Source organism: Miniopterus schreibersii (genome assembly GCF_964146895.1).
Source record: "Miniopterus schreibersii genome assembly, chromosome: 12".
Taxonomy (NCBI): domain Eukaryota; kingdom Metazoa; phylum Chordata; class Mammalia; order Chiroptera; family Miniopteridae; genus Miniopterus; species Miniopterus schreibersii.
Window position 1 is genome coordinate 44,997,612 of NC_138112.1, and position 19,947 is coordinate 45,017,558.

At 43.7% G+C, this 19,947-nt stretch overlaps 1 protein-coding gene across 1 annotated transcript in view; it reads left to right on the forward strand.

Moving 5' to 3' along the window:
- LOC308565833 (uncharacterized protein) overlaps positions 1-19,947 on the forward strand; it is a 52,787-nt gene that overhangs the window by 25,219 nt on the left and 7,621 nt on the right. The window contains exon 6 of the mRNA XM_081155495.1: positions 12,941-13,014. Coding sequence (XP_081011621.1) covers positions 12,941-13,014 — 74 coding nt within the window. The remainder of the gene's footprint in view (positions 1-12,940; positions 13,015-19,947) is intronic.

The following is a 19,947-nucleotide window of genomic DNA, read 5'->3' on the forward strand; positions in this document are numbered from 1 at the left end:
CTAAGTAGCTCAACAAAAAGCACAAAGAATATCTTTTTCATGAGATATATACCATTTACAAGATTCTGCTTGCTTTCTTTTAAAATCTTTATTGTTTTATAGACATAATGTCTATATAGTCATATCAAGAAGTTTTTATACTATTTTAATTGCTGGGTTTTTTTCTTTTCCATTAATACGCATTGTTCATAAATTTAATATTATTATTATTATTATTATTAGCAATTCAATGCTCTACCGTGTTAATATATCAATGTTTTCATAATGATGTATTCCCTCTATTTGGGGCATTTGACTATCTAGTTTTTCACGATAGGAATTAGTGCAGATATAAAAGATAGTTTTAAAAATCTTTCTTTTTTCCTCCCCGAAGTGGGATTAACAGATATAGTCCCATGCTGCCTTTTAGAAAAGTTTTCCTAATTTTCAGTACTCTAACCAATGTTCAAGTACCTTTTTATTTATTATTACGCTAACATTGGACTTTTCTCACTTTTTCTTTTGATAGTAGAATGAACCGTTACCTCATGATTATTTAAAATTCGGTTTCCTTAATTATTAGTGAGACAGAATTTTCCCAAGTGTTTCTTTACTCTTTGTATTTTTTGTTATTTTTATCTTTCGGCTATTTATCTCTCCATAAAAGTGTACTGATCTTTTATATTTTTATCAATCCCTTATATATGATAGACAATCAACTTTATTTGACATTTATTTTCAGTGGTTTCTCATTCCATTGCTCTTTATCATGAATTCACTTTTTAATTAAATAGTTGACTTTATGTTTCGTAGCGTAAAACCCATTGACCCTGCTACTAATGACTTCTTTAAATGCTTCAATATTCCAGAAGTGATATCTTGTTTTCTGTTAGTAAAAGCATACATATTATTGTATTGTCTTTTATATTTTATGATAAATTTTTGAAATTTTTATCTTCAAATGAAAATAGATTTCAGTGTAATTATGAACCTCTGAATCTATTCTGGCATATAGTATAAGGTGTGGTAATATATTTATATTCTTTTAAATGATATCCAATTTCTCCTATATTGTTTAATAGAGATTTATTTATTCATTGCTTATTTCACCACATTGTTTATATATTAACTTATTGTGTAGATTTGAATTGTTTCTGAAATTTTTTATTTGTTTAATTAGTCTATTTTTTTAATAAAAAAAAGTAGTATTGTAAGACTCTTCCCTTTTATTTCTCCCTTAAGAAGTGAAGTAATTCTGGTTTTAAAATATATACATATGGCCATAAGTATATGCATATGAATACAGAGATTTTAAAAGGTCTGGAAGGTTAACCTTGGATGGCTGGATTATAGATGAACTTTATATTTTTCTTGTCATTTATCTATAAATTCTAATATATATTACATTACAGTTAACATATATCATTTCATTGCTTACAAAGGGAGAAACTCTTCAAACAAAATGAAGAAAACAAAGATATTAATCATGTAATAAAAGGAAATTATTAAGAAAAGAAAAAGAAGCGGAATATGTCACAGTAAGGGCAAATTCGGGTAAACCGCAGTTGCTCCCAGGTCCCTTTTTATGTGACTATACTTAACACCACCCAGCCCTCTCTGGGCGCGTCTCTGCATAGTTACCCCTGACATTTCTGAAAGGCCCACTTCTCCTGTCCCAGTCTGTCTCAGTCCTGGCACCTACTCCCTGTGACTGCAACTGTACCTGCCTTTGGCTTTAGACCCAGTTGGTTACCACACTGACTACCGGTCATTGATTTTTGTCTGGATTTCTGATATCAAACTTTGCTCTTTGTGCATTTGGGTAACTCTGCTCAAATCTCTTTGTAGCCCTTCCTCAATTGTCAACCCTCCTCACTCCCATACCATCCACCCACACCAGCTCTACCAGTTTCTGTCCTATTTTCAGCTACACCAGAAAGTTTGGGGTGTAGCTGCTCAAAATATCCATGCCCTGGACATGGTTTTTCGGACCAGAGGTGGATACCTGCCTAAAAGAGAAACAGCTTGTGATTTGTGCACTCTGGCTCACACAAAACAAAACAAAACAAGCACACAAACAAACACACAAAAAAGGTCAGCGTTAGAGCTGGCAATGTAGCAATCAGTGTCCAATCAGGAAAACAGAAACCACTGAAGACATGTTATGCCGAAGGGATGTAATTCAGGGAATTTGTTACACTGCTATTGGAAAGCTGAAAGAGTGCAAAAGGGGAAGCTAGGAAAACCAGTTACCAAGTGAAGAGGTGGGATGAACATCCTCCCAGCTGCCCCTTCTGCTGGGACTGAATGGGAGGTGGGATGAGGTGTCCCCCAACTAGTGCTCAGACCATGGGGGGTGGAGGGGGGATTGAGGGGAGGCACTGGGAAGGGTTCAAGATAAGGAGAGTTGCATTGGTTTATACGTTTAGTGCAGGGAGGTCCAGCTGTTCCTTGTTTCCAACCTTAGATGAGGTGAAATTGCTTGTTATAGGTAAGTCTTCTCTTACTTGAGCTACCTTGAAGGAAGTCTCTGTCTTGCAAACAAAAACGCCCTCCCTTGACACCCATTGCCTCCGAGAGGCCTTTAGCCCAGGCCTCTTCCCCCGCATTTTCCTCCACCAGGCTGGCTCACAAGGACCCTTTCAATTAGGAGCTGAACTGCCCGAGAGCTTTGATCACTGCTGCTGTAGGTGATGTCACAATGTTTATAAATGCAGGAAAGGGAAGTTCTGCAACATTATCTTTTTCCTCCCAGAACATTGTCATTTGCATGCTTTTATTCAGTGCGTTGCACAATTATTTTGTATTTTGTATTTATAAAACTCTAATGCCCTGTTAATTAACGTTGCATTGAACCTGTGAATGGGAAGTGTTGCCGTATCATTTGTTTAGTCTTTCCAGACTCTCCGTGTAGCACAACTTCCTTTTACTGTATCATTAAGGCTTTGGATTTTTCTTTATAGTTCTTGTTAGGCTGACATTAAAATATTTAATGGGCGTTTGGGGTCTTGGTTGTGAATGGATTTCTTTTTATGCTTTGTTTCTGGCTATTGATTGTAACAACTTTTAAAATCGGTTTATGTTTCCTGCTGACCACTTGAGGAAATGAGAAATTGTCCAGGGCGAGAAGAGGTGCTTAGCAGAGATGGATTTGTGTTGCCTGTTTGCTTTCGCATATTTGTGTCTCTTGTGGACAGTGTTTGAGTAGCGCCTGACCCGTGCGAGCCATGCGGGTGGTGTACCTTTTACCATTTTCCTCTATGAATAAGCCAAGTTAATTGACCTGTGCTGGGACCAAATCCATGTCCTTAAATCCTCTGAAGGCACAAGCAGTACAGACCTTTGCTTTCAACAGCTCTCATTTCTAATAATTAGAGCTGCCTGGGCTGCTGTGCGAGATACTGATTTCTATGATATGAAATTGAGATGCAGTTTTACAATCAATAATAATTCAATTTAATACAGTCCTTCTCTTTGTTCCCCCCAAAATAGCTATAACTAAATATACTCCATGGTATCTTTAAATTGAGAAAGATTTTTAAATTAAACTTTGTATTTTCACATAATTATAAATTTGTATGTAGTTGTAAAAAATAATTCAGAAAGATCCCTTGCACCCCTTTACCCAGTGTGATAGTTCATTTTATGTGTCCATTTGACTGGGCTAAGGAGTGTCCAGCTAGCTAGTAAAACATTCTCTCTGGGTGTGCCTGTGAAGGGGATTCTGGAAGAGAGCAGCATTGAACAAGCAGACTGGTAAAGATCATCCTCGCCAGTGAGAGGGAGGTGAGATCATCCAATACTGTGCGGTCTGAATGCAACAGAAAGGCAGAGGAAGGGCGAACTTGCTCTCTTTGCTTGAGCTGGGACATCCATCTTCCTCTGCCCTTGGACAGAAATCAAGGACATCTTGGACATCGGTGTTCCTCCTACTCATACCTTTGGACTCAGACTGAGACTTGTACCACTGACTCCTGATTCTCAGGCCTTTGAAATTGGATTTAACACTATCGACCTCCCGGGTTCTCAGGCTTTAGGGCTGGGACTAAATTACACCACTGGGATGTTTCGGGTTCTCTGGCTTGCAGATCAGATCATGGGACTTTCAGTCTTCATAATTGTGTGAACCAATTCCTATAATGAATTGCTTCCTATATACTTATGTAAATATCTATATCAGCATCTATATCTATATTTATATCTATCTATATATACTATTAGTTCTGTTTCTCTGGAGAACCCTAATACATCCAGTTTCCCCCACTGGTAACATCTTGCAAAACTATAGTACAGTATCACAACCAGGATATTGATATTGTTACAGAACATTTCCATCATCACAAGGATCCCTATGTTGCGCTTTCATAACCACACCCAACTCCCTCCCATTCTCCTCGCCTCCCACCCAGTCTGTTACCCCTGACAGCCATCAGTTTGTTCTCCCTTTCCATAGTTGTGTCATTTCAAGGATGTTCTATAAATTGAATCATATGCTATGTACTTTTTTGGCTTTTTTTCACTTTTCGTAATTCTCTGGAGATTGATCCAGATTGTGCGTGTACCAAAAATGTTATACTTTTAAAAAAATTATTGTTAAGTATTCCTTGGAGTGGAAATACCCAATCTGTTCACCATTCACCCAGTGAAGTACATCTGGGTTGTTTCCAGCTTTTGGCTATTACAAAGAAAGCTGCTACAAACATTCATCTACAGATTTTTGTGTGAGCATAAGTCTTCATTTCTCTGGGATAAACGGCCACGAGTGCAGGTGCTGAGTTGCATGGTGGTCACATGTTTAGATTTTTAAGAAACTATCAAACTGTTCTCCAGAGTGGCTGAACCGTTTTACAGTCCCACCCACAACATATGAGGGATCTGGTTTCTCTTCATCCTCACCAGCATTTGGTGTTATTTTATTTTTATTTTTTTAAACATATCTTTATTGATTGCAGAGAGAGGAAGGGAGAGGGAGAGAGAGAGAAACATCAATGATGAGAGTCATTGATCGGCTGGCTCCTGCACGCCCCCGACTGGGGATCGAGCCCGCAACCCGGGCATGTGCCCTGACCGGGAATCGAACCACAATCTACTGGATCTTAGGTCAACGCTCAACCGCTGAGCCACTCCCGGCCGGGCAGTGTTATTTTTTTATTGTAGCCATTCTGATAGGTATGGAGTGAATTTCCTTAATAGTTATGGTACTATTCGAATGATTTATTTCATATTGGGTGCATTATGTTTGTTTGTGTTTTTCAAGGAATTGGTTCATTTCATTTAAGTTGTCAAATTTATATATGTAGAACTGTTCATAATATTCCTTTCAAATTCATTGATTTCTGCTTCTAGCGTTGTTATTTTCTTCCTTTTGTTTTTGGTTGATTTTGCTATTTTTGTAGCTTCTTGAATGGGAGCTTAAATTATTAATTTGAGACTTTCCTTTTCTCTATATGTGCACTTAGTGCTATAAATTTCTCTGAAACTGGTATTTTATTTTGCGTAGGAAAGCCTTAGAGTAGTCATGTTTATAGCTCCCTACTGAGGAGTTCAATTCAATTCAGCAGATATGTATGGAGTGCTTGGGTCAGGCACTGTTCTAAACCCTCAGTATACATCAAGGAACAAAATAGACAAAGATCTCTGTTTTTATGGAACTTAACGTTCTAGCAGGGGGAGACAGGCAATAAATGACAAGCATAATTTATATAGTATGTTAGAAAGTGATCAGTGCAGGAATAAAAGGTAGTGCAGGGTAAGAGGGAATGGATATACGGGGAACTATAGTATTTAAAACTACAGTATTTACTGTACTACAGTATTTAATACTACAGTTATAGTATTGAAAGGTTAGTTAGGCAGGCCTTGTGGATAAGGTGAGATTCGAGTAAAAATCTAAAGGAGATAGGCAAGCCAGTATCTAGTAGAAGTGTGCTTCAGACAGACGGTGCAGCTATAGCAAAGGCCCTGTGGTAGGAGCATGCCTGGAATATCTAAGGAAAGCAAGGAGCCCGTGTGGCAGGAGTGGAGTGAGCAAGGAGAAAAATGGTAAAGACGAGATCAGAGCATAATGGGGTCTAGGTCTTTGGCTCTTGTTTTGGGCGAAATGGGAGCCACTGCAGTATGTGAAGCAGAAGAATGACATGACCTAATTCAGGTATTAAAAGAATCGCTCTGGCTGCTGTGTTGGGACTAGACTATGCCTAGAGGCAGGTGACCTCTCAGCAGGCTTTTGCAGTAAGGCAAGTTAGAGGTAGTGTGGGAATAGTGAAAAGTGACTACATTCTCAATATGTTCTCAGCGTACAGCTGATAGGACTTCTTCACAGATTGGACTGGGGTATTAGAAAAAGATAGGTGTCTACATAACCAGCTTGATATAAATCATTAAAGGTAGGTGACCACATTTAATACCATATGCACGCCTTCTGCTCCCTGCAGCCCTGCCCGCAGCTTGTTGGACAAGGGCAGGCGCTGACCCAGGAGCAGCTGCCCAGTAGGCTGGACATGAGCCTATAGGGTATCCCAGCATGAAAGTTGTGCTCAAATAAATGGCAATTAACTGTGCCAATGATTTTTTTCTTTTTGGAATCACAACTGAAGAGACAAGGAAAAAAATAATAAGTGAGAGCAGAAGCTGCAAAACACAAAAGCACAGAGAGAAGGCAATAGCCAGAGTTCATGAGTAAGCAGAAGCCGTGGATAAACAAGAGCTCTGAGCAAGTGAAAGCCACGAGGGAGCAAGAAGATGCAGAATAATGACAGGGGCCATAGAAGGTGGGCAAGAAAGCATCACAGTCTCAGGGGAGAGCCCACGGCCAGGCCCGGCTCACCGGCCAACCCTGCGTCGGCCGTGCCGTCAGCTCCTCTGTTCCCAGCAGCGGGGGAAGGTGCTAGGCGGGCACAGCCGGGCTGCCGTCAGCACCAGGGCAGCCAGGGGCACGGAAGAGCCAACGTCCTGAGCGTACCAGGAGCCAGAGAAAGCGGAGGAAAGCCGTCGCTGAGAGAAGCAGAAAAGCGGAGCAGACGCTCGGAGAGAAGCAGGGATGGGAGATGACGCAGCCGAGAGGGAACTGCTTCTCACCTCCCTGTTTCAGTCCCATGGGGGGGCGGGCTGTGCTGATCCTTGCACTTACTGCCCTTTGAACTGGTTCAAAATACCACCTTTTCTCCTTGAGTTCGTATGAGTAGTTTTTTATTTATGCTCTAGGGGAAAAAGATGGTACATTTGGCTGGAAACTTGGAAGTTTCTTGGGATTTGCTTATCTCTCAGGGTTGAGCATGGCAGATACAGCAGCAAAGGTGACAAGGCAAATATTTGGTATAAAGAACTAACTGGAGTGGTGCAGAGCATTTCACATACCTTCTCTCTTTCACTCTGCAGGGTCCACGAGGCTCACAGAAGGTAAGGACGGTTTATCTTCATTATTCATGGATTCTGTATTTGCAAATTTGCCTGCTCACTAAAATGTATCTGTTACCCCTAATCAATACTCCTGGCACTCTCCTGGTCATTCACAGGCACACGCAGGGCGGTGGAAGAACTGGGTTGTCCAACGAGCATGTTCCCAGCTAGGGTAAACAAGGCAACCCTCTGCCTTCTTGTTTCAGGCCTTACATTGTAAACAAATGTCCCTTTTGAAGTTTATTTAGTGCCACACTTTGTGCAGTTTGTTGATGATTTCACTGTTTAAGGCCCCCAACCATAATGTTGAAGTGCCGTCTGCTGTTCCTAAGCACAAGGAGGCCGGTGTATCTTAGAGAGAAAATACGCGTGTTAGATGAGCATCGTTCAGGCATGAGTTTAGTGCTGCTGGCTGTGAGGTCAATGCTACCGAATCAACAACATATATTACATAAGGTGTCTTTAAACAGAAACACATACAATGAAGTTATATTGATTGGTTGATGAAAATGTGATGACCAGAGTTTGCAGGAACCTAACCGTATATTTACCCTAGGAGCAATAGTTCAGTATTTGCTAATTCAGAGGCTTTATCAAACGTAACTACCATGAAACGCAAGAATCAGCTGTAACACGTGGAGGATCAGACAATCTGTGGAAGAGTGGAGTGCCCAGCTCCAAAGCCATGCCTCTGATCTTGGACAAATTGTGCTCATTCCATCCCACCCTGTCACGATTCAGAGGGGAGAGAAAAGTCCCTCTGTACAGCTTCCAGGGCTCTTCCCACTGCATAATGCTGCCTTCCCTGGAACGCGTCGCCTCCATGGAAAATGAACAGGTATGAAACAACAGTGAAAGATGTAAGACGATCTGTATTAGGGCTGGGATAGGAATGTGTAGCCCATTTGCCATCACTCATCCCTTAAATGTATGTGGCAGACGTTACTAATCTATCACAGCCCGTTTGCCTGCTTGAGACCAAATGGTGTTTCACAATCCTTCTCAACACAGGTCTCCAGGCAATCACTATGAGTCAATCAGAGTTGGCAACTAAGATGAAACCTTTATCTTCCTTGCCTGATGACCTGTGTCCTTTTAAGATTAAGCATAGGCTTGGAGGATCTGCATTCCCAGGCTTAAGGAACTTTAGCATTTAAGCAGATGTATTGGTCTGTTTCAAAGTAGGGCAGCTCTGGCATCTGGCTGACCCTGCTTTGGAAAGTCTTTCTAGGTTCCTTTAAACAAGACTTTTGCTCCTGAAAGGTTCCTTTTGATGGGAACATCTTTCTTGTTTGTCTGAATTGCCTGTGCCTAGAACACTGTTTGGCATAGAGTTGGTGCTCTGTGTTTGTTGAATGAATGCCTGGGCATCTAGATTGACACCTACCTTCCCCAGCGAGAAAATGAAACTGAACTGGAGCAGCATTCTATGGACTCTTTCTGCCTCTTCATTCCTCCGTATGTTCTCTCCTCCCATGGCTTACCTCTTTCCCTCTGATCAGATGGGTCTGGGAATCCCAAGCAGCAATCGATGGAGGCATACAGGGCAGAGGAGGCCTGAGGTATGCTGCTTGAGCTGGGAGCTACTCTGGGCTCTGAAGCCCACATTCAGCTTCCAGACCTGCTGGGCACCATTGCTGTTCATTCTCTTGTAGGGCTTGGGACTTTTATCCGTTTATCTGCCCAGCTCAATTCCTCTGCCACCCTTCCCCTCCTTTCTCCTCCATCAGTCATGGCAAATGGAGTTTGAGAGGAAATAGGAAAGAGGGGCTGATGGAAAGTTAGACCAGGCAGAGATGGATATATTTGGATGGGAACCTAAGGGAGGACTGTCACTTAGGGGGCCAATATAGCACGGGAGTCAAGACTGAGAGAGTGTTAGATTTTTGAACCATGTTAGTTATTTTATTATTGCAAGTGATTTTCAGTCATCTCTGCGCTGGTGTTGGGAGAACGACAGGAAGTTTAGCATCCCAATCTGAGCTAGTTCTGGAGAAGTAATGTAGTACCTAAGGCTGTGGGAAGCAGTGGTGAAGCACCTGAGGGTGTGGGCTTTGAAGTAAGATTCAGCTGCGCTACTCGCTAGCTCTATGATTTGGGGCAGGCTCCTTAATCACGCTAGATTTTAGTTCTTTAATCATTAAGATGCAGGTAATTATAGTATGTACCTTATAGGTCATGATGGTTAAAAGAAATGAGGGCTATAAAGTTATTGTGAAGTCTGCTTACTCAAATGGTGTTTATTGTTGCAATTAAATAACAAGATCATCGTGTGGTATTTACTTGCACACTGAGAGGCATTTCTTTTCTTTTTAGCTCTGAGGATGAAAGCAAAATAAACTGAGTTTCTGAGAATCTATGAGGAAGACAGGTGCTCACAGGGGCTCGTGAGTCTGTGTCTGAGAAGTGATCCTGATAGCACGAGTGTCAGGAAGCCTGTGGATTCCTCAGCAGAGGCTATAGTGGGAGCTTTGGAGACCATTCGTTCCCAGGATCATAGGACTGACTAGGAAAAGCACAAAAGACTCACTTTGGGAAAGTCTGCCCACATTTCCCGCTGCCCTTCCTCTGCAGGCTTGGAGCGTGAGGAGTGGCCATCTCCAACTGAACAAAGAAATGAACCAGTAACCAGAGAGAGGGCTCTTACGCTTTACCTCTCCAGCTGCAGTGATATCCAGTTTCCCAGAGCCGGACTCGCTGGTGCACACTCTCCACCACCGCCGCTGGCCTGTGCAATCGCCCAGTGTTTGCCCGTCTCCTATTGTATTAGCTTTCTAAGGCTGCTGTAACAAATTCATTACAACCTTAGTGGCTTAAACAACATAAATTTATTATCTTACAGTTCTGGAAGTCAGAAAACCAAAATGGATCTCACTGGGCTAAAAACCAAGGTGTCGGCAGGGCTATGTTCTTTTCTAGGGGCTCTGGAGGGGACAGCCTGTTTCCTTCCCTTTTCCAGAATCTAGACGCCACCTGCATTTCTTGGCTCATGGCTCCCTTCCATCTTCAAAGCCAGCAATGGCAGGTTGAGTCCTCACATCGAGTCACTTCCATCGTCGCCTTTCCTTCTGACCCTTCCACTTCCCTCTTGCACATTTAAGGACCCCTGCGATTACACTGGGCCCACCTGAATAACCCAGGATAATCGCCTTATTTTAAGGTCAGCTGAGTAGCAACTTTATTTCCATGTGCAATCCTTGCCATAATTCCATAATTACCCCTTGCCAAGTATCATAATATACCCATAGGTTCCAGGGATTGGGATGTGGATGCCTTTGGGGGCCACTGTTCTGCCTTCCACAGCCATTATGCATTATGCCCTGCTCTCTGACTCTAGAATTAGGACTGAAACCAGTAAATTGCCACAGATACCAGGCCTGAGCCAGCCTCTTTGTAATGCTGCCCACGAATCCCATGCCTGAGAAGTTGGGGTCTTCACCTGACCTTTATATAAAGTGACTCTACACTGAGCATGAGGGTGCTCTGACTGCTCTGCCCAAACTGGTGGGTAGGAGAAACTATTCCTTATTTCTTCAACAATATTCAGGTTTTTTTATTGTGATAGCCAGGCTAATAGATGTAACTTTTCTTTAATGAGTATTTTTAAACATAAGAAGCCTGTCTATCCATTCTGTGTCACAGCCTTATCTGATAGTACTTTCATTAACTTGATTAATGCCTAAGGACTGTTTACACAAACTGCAATAATCATTAGCTGCCAGTTCCTAAAACTACCCAGAGGTGACCTGTACTTTTTTAAATGCATAATCTCTTTCATTCTAGGGAGCACCTGGACCAAACTGCAGAGATTCTAATTCAGTAGGTGAAGGTGGGGCCCAGGGTTCTGCACAGGGACAAAATTCCTCATCGCTGTTTAGGAGCATTGATGGCTCTGACCTCATTTCAGGAGCTTAGGAGCTACATGTGGCCAGTGCCTACCGTACTGGACAGTGCAGAGATGGAACATTCCCATCACTGCCTAAAGCTCTAGTGGATAGCACTGGGCTAGACTATTTATTGTCCGAAGCACTTACTGTGATGCTTAGCAAATGTCGCTTTACCTCTATCCTTCCTGAACCTCCCAGGCTCTTCCCAGGCCATCTGAGCTGTCACTCCCTAAGCAGAAAACCCTCCTGTAGCCTCAGCACCTTCCCTAACTGTCCCCCCTGCCTCTAGGCCTTAACAGATTTCCTCAGTTAAGGTCCAGGATAAGGCGTGGGGTCCTCTTTGCTCCCGGTAAGTGTTTCCAGGCTCTTGTGAAAGACTCAGCCACTTGAAGGCTAGTGTCACTTGGCTATTATCTCTCTTCTCCTTCCTACTGCTTTACTTCTAGCCTCCTGATCATCTTATTTATTGGAGACTTTCACACCTGGCTCACAGTCTTCCTGTTTACCTCACACCTTGCTGTCATCTTGGGCAATGTCAATGTCCTGCTAACAATTGGCCCCTCAGTTCCATGACCTTCTCATTGCCAATAAAAATAATAGCCAACACTTGCTACATGCTAGTCATTGTTCTAAGAAATCAACATGTTATGTATTAACTCCTTTGATTTCATGACAGCTCTGTGAAATAGGTCACTGCTATTATCATCTCCATTTTACGGATGAGGAAACAGTTAAGTAACCTGCTCATGGTGTCGCCACCATTAAGCAGTGAAGGCAGGATCTAAACTCAGGCACTCTAGTCCCAGAGAGCATATGCTTCAATACTACTCCAGATTTTCTCCTTCCAGTGCTGGCCTTTGTTCCATTCAGCCTCTGCTACCCACTTCCCCTGTTTTACCGTGAACTCCGCCATCTCCTCTAGCTGCATCATCTTCACATCACTAATTCAGCCATCCCATCCTCTACCAACTTCCTCACCCTCCAGCAGGCCAATAAAAACAAAAGTAATGGTAACAATAGCAAACGCATATATAGTCTAAGTGCTTTTCACTCGTTAAGTAATTTATTCCTCACAATTCCGTGACAAAGGTAGGTATTATTATTACTGTTTTACAGATAAGGAAATTGAGACACAGAGAGGTTATGTAACAAGTGCAATGTCACACAGCTCATAGATGACAGAGCCAGAATTTGAATTGGGTCAGGCTCCAGAGTTCACATTCTTATCTACTGTGCTAAAGATGATAAACCTGGAGTTGTGGGGAAAATCATTATCACCTGGGGGATTTTTAAAATTTTTTTTTTTTCAAAATACCCATGCCTTCCCTCCAGTTCCAAATGTTTGCATATTTGCTTATTTATTTTAAAAAAGCTTCTCAGTGATTTGGACATCGGCCTCATATTCAGAACCGTGAATTAGATCATTTCAACAACCTCCCAGCCTGGCGTTCCGGTTGAGTTCAACCTACTTTTGTCCTGCCAGCCTTGGTCAGGGCTCCTTCACAAGAACAGATCAGCGCTTGGCCCGAGAGTGGAGGCATCATGACCAGCACCGTTGAATGAAAAAAAACAACAACACACCACATCAGTATCAATAGCTTGAAGGGGCCGCCTGGAGCGTGGTTCGACAGATTTCTTAATGCCTACGTAACACTTGATGTGTTCTCTTTGCACAGGGCAGCCGTTGGCTCCTCATTAATCTGAAAGCCTCTAAAACAAGAAGAAAGCAGGAGAGGGGAGAGCGAAGAAGGTAACGTTGGCGCAGATCCAGGGGAAAGCAGCCGGGCTGAGGCCTCTCCGTTCCCCTGGCCAGGAAGCAGCGAGCTACGTAAACAGGAAGTTGAGAAGGTTGGGGGAGAGGGCAGTGGTTAGCTGGGGAGGGCAAGAGCTGACGCCAGACCCGCGTAAGCGGTTACATGCAAAAGAGATCCTGATACGGGCCCAGGCTTGGCATGGTAACCGTCCCCGCTCTCCTGGGAGGCCTTGCTTCACCAGCGCGTCTGTGCCGTGTGTGCGGGGTCCTGTTCTCACCTGGATAAATCTTGGAGCACCTGCCTTTTTTTGCCAGTTATCTGCTGGGTAGTTTTATTTTCTTCCATTTAATAGTCAAAACAGTTTGTGAGGATGAGATTACTCTTTCTATGTTTTTCTTTTTTAATATACTTTTATTGATTTCAGAGAGAGGAAGGGAGAGGGAGAGAGAGAGAAATGTCAGTGATGAGAGAGTCATTGATCGGCTGCCTCCTGCACGCCCCCGACTGGGGAATGAACCCGTAACACAGACATGTGCCCTGACCCGGAATCGAACCGCGATCTTCTGGATCATAGGTGGATGCTCAACCGCTGAGCCACACCAGCTGGGCGTATGTCCATGTTTTTAGGTAAGAAAACTGGCTTAGAGAGATTAAGTTACCTTGCCCCATTTCATTTACTTTATAGCATTATACAGCACTTTTGAAAATTGTCTCCTCTCTGAAAAGTGACTGTTAAGCATAACATGTTAGAAACAGGGTGTATAAGCTCTGTAAGGATACCATAACAAATTACCACAAACCTGCCCTAGCCAGTTTGGCTCAGTGGATAGAGCACTGGCCCGCGGACTGTAGGAGCCCGAGTTTGATTCCGGCCAAGGGCATGTCCCTCAATTGCAGGCTCGATCCCCGGGCCCGGCCTGGGCAGGTGCAGGAGGCAACCAGTCGATGTGTCTCTCTCACATCCATGTTTCTCTCTCTCTTTCTCTCTACCTTCCACTCTCTCTGAAAAGGAATGGAAAAAATATCCTCGGGTAAAGGTTAAAAAAAAAAAATTATCACAAACCTGCTGGCGTAAAACAACAAATCTATCTTCTTATCATTCTAGAGGCCAGAAGTCTGAAATCAAGGTGTCGTCAGGGCCACGCTCTTTCTGAAGGCTCTAGGGGAGAATACCTCCGCGCCTCCTCCAGTTGCTAGTCACTCCAGGCATTCTTTGCCTGTGGCTGCATAACTCCAGTCTCCTCCTCTGTCTTCACATGGCCTTTCCCCTTTGTTCCTATCTTCGTTTCTGTCTTTCATAAGGACACTTATTGGATTTATAGCCCACCTGGATAATCCCAGACGATCTCATTTCAAGATCCTTAACTTAATTACAGCTTCAAAGACCCCTTTTCCCCCCCAAATAAGGTAACATTTACAGGGGCAAGATATGAGGACATGGACATATCTTTTTGGGAGCCACCATTCAACCAACATCAGGGGATATCATTATTAAAACATAAATGCAGATTTTGTAGTATTCTAATAACCACAAATTTGAGAGGGACATTATCTTGGTTAATGTTCCCATGGCCAGATCCCCATTCTTTAAAAGAGTAAACTTTTCCAAAATGCTGCTCTCCCCAACTACCCCTACCCATCCTCGCAAACCTTAGGCCTATCAGAATTTCAGGGCAAGAGGGAAATGTATCACAAAGGATATGTATTTTGAAAATGCACTCTACGTGAAAATGATATACCCTCCCCACAATGCACATGACCACACATGGCAGAGAATTACTTCTCTGGGGAATGGTCTCACTCAGGCTGATGGGGAAGGGGGATCCTCAGGGTGTATAAATTGTATGTTGAAAAGAGAAAGAGGAAAACTAACAATAGGAGCGATCATGGAGGTTCAGAGTTGGATCAATCTGAACTTCAAGTCCAAAGAGCAGGGTTGGAAGGAAGGGCGTGATTACTACACGGGAGCGACACGGTTGTCTGTGTGATATGCCTGAAACACAAATGTAGTCATGTCACTCTCGGCTTGCGGTCTTTCACTGGCTCCCTATGAATACTAACTGAATTTCAGATTCCTTAACCCAGCACACGAGGACTCTGTAAACTGGCCCCTACTACTTTTTAGACTCGTCTTTCATCACTCTCTCTCAAAGACTGTCTCCTCCTGCCACACCAGAATTCTTGCTGTTTCCCAAACAAGTCACGTGCTTTACTGCTTTTCTAGCCTTGAACGTTCTGTTTCATCTGCTTGGAATGCTCTTCTCTCTTCAATGCCTGGTTATTTCCACTGACACCTCAAGAGCAATTCCCCTGCTGCTTCATCTGCAGTCCTTCATTAACAAGTCTCCCTCCTCCCTCCCGTGAACTGGCGCCTTCCTTTGCAGTGATTTCAAGTCAGTCTATTCAAGGGAATTGTCAACCCCTGTTCCATCTGACCTTTCTCCGGTACTCTGAGAGCTCTTAGAACTGTCATTTTCACCCAGGAGTCCCCAGTGTAGTGGGTGCTCAATGAATGTTCCCTGGAGAATGAAGGGACTGAGTCATCACGGCTTCAAGTTTGAAATACTCGGTCTGGTGACAGTGGGATCCACCCAGGCTTTCAATCTCTGTAAACCTGTCAGGCTAGAGCCACAGGCAGAGAACACAGAGGCAGTCCTAGATGTAAGTCTAGAAGAGGCACAAGAAGGAGCTGTAGGAAACTGAGCTATTCAGTTTGGGGGCATATGGGGATGGCTTAAGACAGACTGGGAGCCCTCGGTCCATTTCCCCACCTTCAGCATGAAGACCACTAAAGTGGAATTATGTTGCGGTTTCCCACCAATACCAGCGACAACACGTCAGATGGGGTATGGATGACCGAAGAGCTGCAACTAAGAAGTGTCAGTACTGATAGCAGGGAGCTGAGTAGTTGTGGGATGAACTGGAGGACAGAAGGCAAAAGGGAACACTTGTGAGAGACCCATTAGGAACTCACTGAAGAAGATAAGAGGGACTTGATGTTGGGTCCCATTAGCTGGTATACACTTATTGGTCAAGAGTCTACTATGTTCTCAGTACCTGCCGCTCTTACCTGAGTCTGAGGCAAGTGGACCCTATTGTCCACCTCTGGCATTTGTTCAGGGCGTCTGAGCCACAGGCTGGCAACAGTTAGTGAGTCTTGGTATGAGAACTCTTCTTAAAATAATGTTAGTAGCATCTGAATCAGTTGGCTCAAGCAGCACAATGTGATCCAAGGTCTAAAACCAGAGTGCATACCAATTGGATAAGTCATTTAACTTCTGTGTGCCTCAGTTTTCCTCTTTAGTAAAACGGGTATGATACTAATAGTACGTACCTCATAAGGTTGCATTAAAAATACAATGGCTTACTTAACCCTTAAGTAGAGTGATCAATAAGCATTATCTATTATTATAACTATATAAGGGGCAAATACAAAAAAATTGTAATTATGTGAGGTGGTGGATATGTTAACCAACCTTATTGGAGGAACCACTTTGCAATATGTATGTGTATCAGATTGTATGTGCAATATGTATGATCATCAGGTTATACACCTTAAACTTTACACAATGCTACATGTCAATTCTCAAGAAAGCTGGGAGGAAAAAAGGCAAATACAGTACCACCTTCTGAACTGAATTAATAACAGTTATCATTTTCTAGCATGACAGGACCTGAATTAGTCAAGACTCTTAAAGTTGCAAGTGACAGAAACCCAGCTCAAACTAGCTTAAACCAAAAAGAGGACTTACTTGGATTGTCTCTCTCAAAAGCCCAGGGTTCTGCATACCAGCTTCAATACAGCTGGTTTCAGGGACAAAAAGTGGCACCACAGGACTTGGCTGTGCTTCATCTCCCAGCTCTGCTTTCTTCTATGTTAATTTTATTCTCAGGCATGTTCCTCTTGTAGAAGCAATATTGCTGTTGATCATGTCAGACTTGCATTCCCACAACTTAACCATGGTAGAAAGATCCAGCAAAGATTCTGACACTGATTCTCATTGGTCCAGAATGAATCAAACACTTATTCCTGACCCAACCGCTGTTTTTTCTGTTTGGTTAGCCCTGGATTGTATGCCTACCCCTGAGTGAGTAGTAGGGCCTGTCCACAAAGACAAATTAAAGTATGGTGACCAGAAGAAAAGCAACTGAAGGCAGAGAGCAGATTCAGGTTTTGGGGAACTTGAAGCGCTATCATTTTGGGCCTCTGCTTGATAAAAATAATACAAAATTACAAATTTAAAAACAAGTATTAGAGTGAATTTTATTAAGAATAAAACTGTAAATCGCAACAAGTTATTGGAATCTTAGTGATTCAGTTCTTTTCTTCCAAAGTCTGCTTCAGGCAATTTACCACAGATGCTTATGTTTAAACGCTTCTTGATTGTAACGTGGCTTCCTCTCTCCATCTAGGACACTCCATAACTCCTGGAATCTCCCCGCAGTTACAGGGATCCGGGCAAGTGAAGGCCTCTGAAGTTTAAAACTTTGCTAGCGTCACAATAAACCCACCTCTTGACACAGGGCAAGCAAAAACAACAGCTGTCTATTTCTTAATAGCAATTTTTTGTTTTGTTTTAAAGAATGGTGATCCGGACATATATCCAAATAACTCTGCTCAGGCCGCCGCGTCTGGGGAACCTTGAGTCTTGGCAGAACAAGTGATCATCATTTTGTGCTTTGTGGCACTGGCCAAACCCAGCTGGATTTTTGCTACACTGATTTTAACAGCTCTGCACTCACGTAATTCAGTGCTTTAAAAGGCCATGTTTTATTTGGCACTGATGCTTTCAACAAATTTACAGGGACCGTTGGCCTGAGGAGTCAAAAGCTGAACCTGTTCTGCCGCAGCTCCCGGCCATGCCCTCATTTCCTCTTCCCCCTGCTTGTCTGCTTTTCCTTCCATCTCTGGCTTCTGTCCTTCCTCCGCTCTTCCTTTCCTCTTCCTCCCTGATTGTTTTGACAGATCTTTCAGTTCAGACAGTACATCACACATGAGGCCTAAATTATGAGCAAATTCCACTGACGTCAGGCCGTTTGTACATCCAGCGAGCTTGGCCCGGGTTTTGGCATTTAGGCTGAGTCCACTGGAGACGCAGACCAGCGCCTTCAGGGCAGCAGAGCATTCCAGATGGTGGTGCTCAGAGAGGCGCCCCAGCGCACTGCTCCCATCCGGCCGCAAGCTGAATGCCACAGGCCGCTCTCGGCACATCCCCGTAGCTGCTGTGGGCTCTTGGAAGCGGCGCGGCAAACATACTGTGACTTATCGGGGAAAACCTGCAGATGATTAACTCTGAGTCCATCATCTGCTGCATTTCCATCCAGGCGGACTCCAGGCTGGGGGTAAAAGCAGGGCAGGAGAGAGGGCAGACCCTGTGGAACACCAGGAGTTTGGCAGCAGCTGTAATAAATGTTTTCCCCAGCAAAGGAGACATATTAGTAGGAGAAACAAAACATTTCAAGACAGGCAAACTTGGGTTCAGGTCCCTGCTATGTCGCTCCTTACCTGTGTGAGCTTGAAAGATTGCGGGAGATGTATGTCAAGTGTTCTGGCCCACACTTCCCTTTGGGGCACTGCTTTCCTACTGCGTGAGGCCTCAGGGCTCTGTCTTCCTACCCCCAACCCCTCCCCTCTCCTACCCCTCAGTGGTAGTACCCAGAGAGAGAGGCCAATGACAGTGTCACAGGCCCCTGGGCACAGCAGATAAGCCCATGGCTTACGCCAGCCTTTCTAGCACTTCCTTGAACATTTGAAAATTTCTAAATTGGATCAAAGCTATGTATGAATGTTAATATTCCTTATGGCTCCAAAATGAGGGAGGAAGGAGAACGGCTGTCACTCTAGCTGGGAGCAAGGGAGACGTCTGGAGTTGAAAGTGTGCCTCCACTTCCCCGAACCACCGCCACAAGCTACCTAGAGTTATGGAGGCAACGTGGGATTACGCGTGTGTGTGTTTTCCTGGCAGCTGAGGGTTATCCTTTCAAGGATTAAAGGACCTCTTTTTTTTTTTTTTTCCTTTTTAACCACATTATTCACAGACTTTTCTAAAATGTTTAACGCGCTTCCTTACTTTATGCAAGATACCACATCTAGCCTCTTCTGGATGGCTCAGAGTCATCAACATGAACAGTTAGTAGGCTGTGTGATAACAGAGTGTGGCGCTTTTTTTTTTTTTAAGTTTGTCCCACCCTGAACTTCCTAGCTCCTTCCTGCTCACCCAAGCACAGCAGGCCGCGCTCCCAACAAGAATGAGCTTCATTCATAAGCAAAGCTCTGGTTCTCTTCCTGCCTTACGTCTCCCTTCCTGATGTGTTCTTACATTCCTCTGGCTCTTGAACTTCTGTTTGTTTCCTGCTCTTAGCCCAGCAGCTTCCCCTTAGATCTCACCTGTGATACAGCTGCTCCGTAACTGACCTGTGGCCCTCTTCCTCAGATGCCATTCTGCCTTTGCCCTTGGGCCCTGTTCTGCCTCCAGCTGGCACTTGTACTGAGCCAGGCTAGGGTCCCATGACAAGGGATCAGATGGTAGTGTGCCTGTTGCCTTTCACATGGTTAAATGGACTGGGATCATTTACTTTGGGGACAAACAACCTTACATACCACCATAACCCTTAGAGGAAGAAGAGCGGTTACAGCGGATGTGCATACTGCTGCGGGGGGCACGTTGTGATTGGGCAAGTCTAGGTATCCGTCCTCTGGAGAGTGTCAGTTACCACGGTTAATGGGTTTACAGATGCTTTGTTGGAATGGTTAAATTTCAAAACCTGACAGCTAGATTCAATTGCGGGTCCCTGTATTGCCCAGGCCCAGCTTTCTCTTGTTCTCCCTCTGCTGACCCGTGAGCCCAAGCCCACCTAGGTTATAACATTTTCCTTCTGCTTCAACAGACCCAGCTCTTCATCTCCATAAAAATGACTTAAAGATGAGT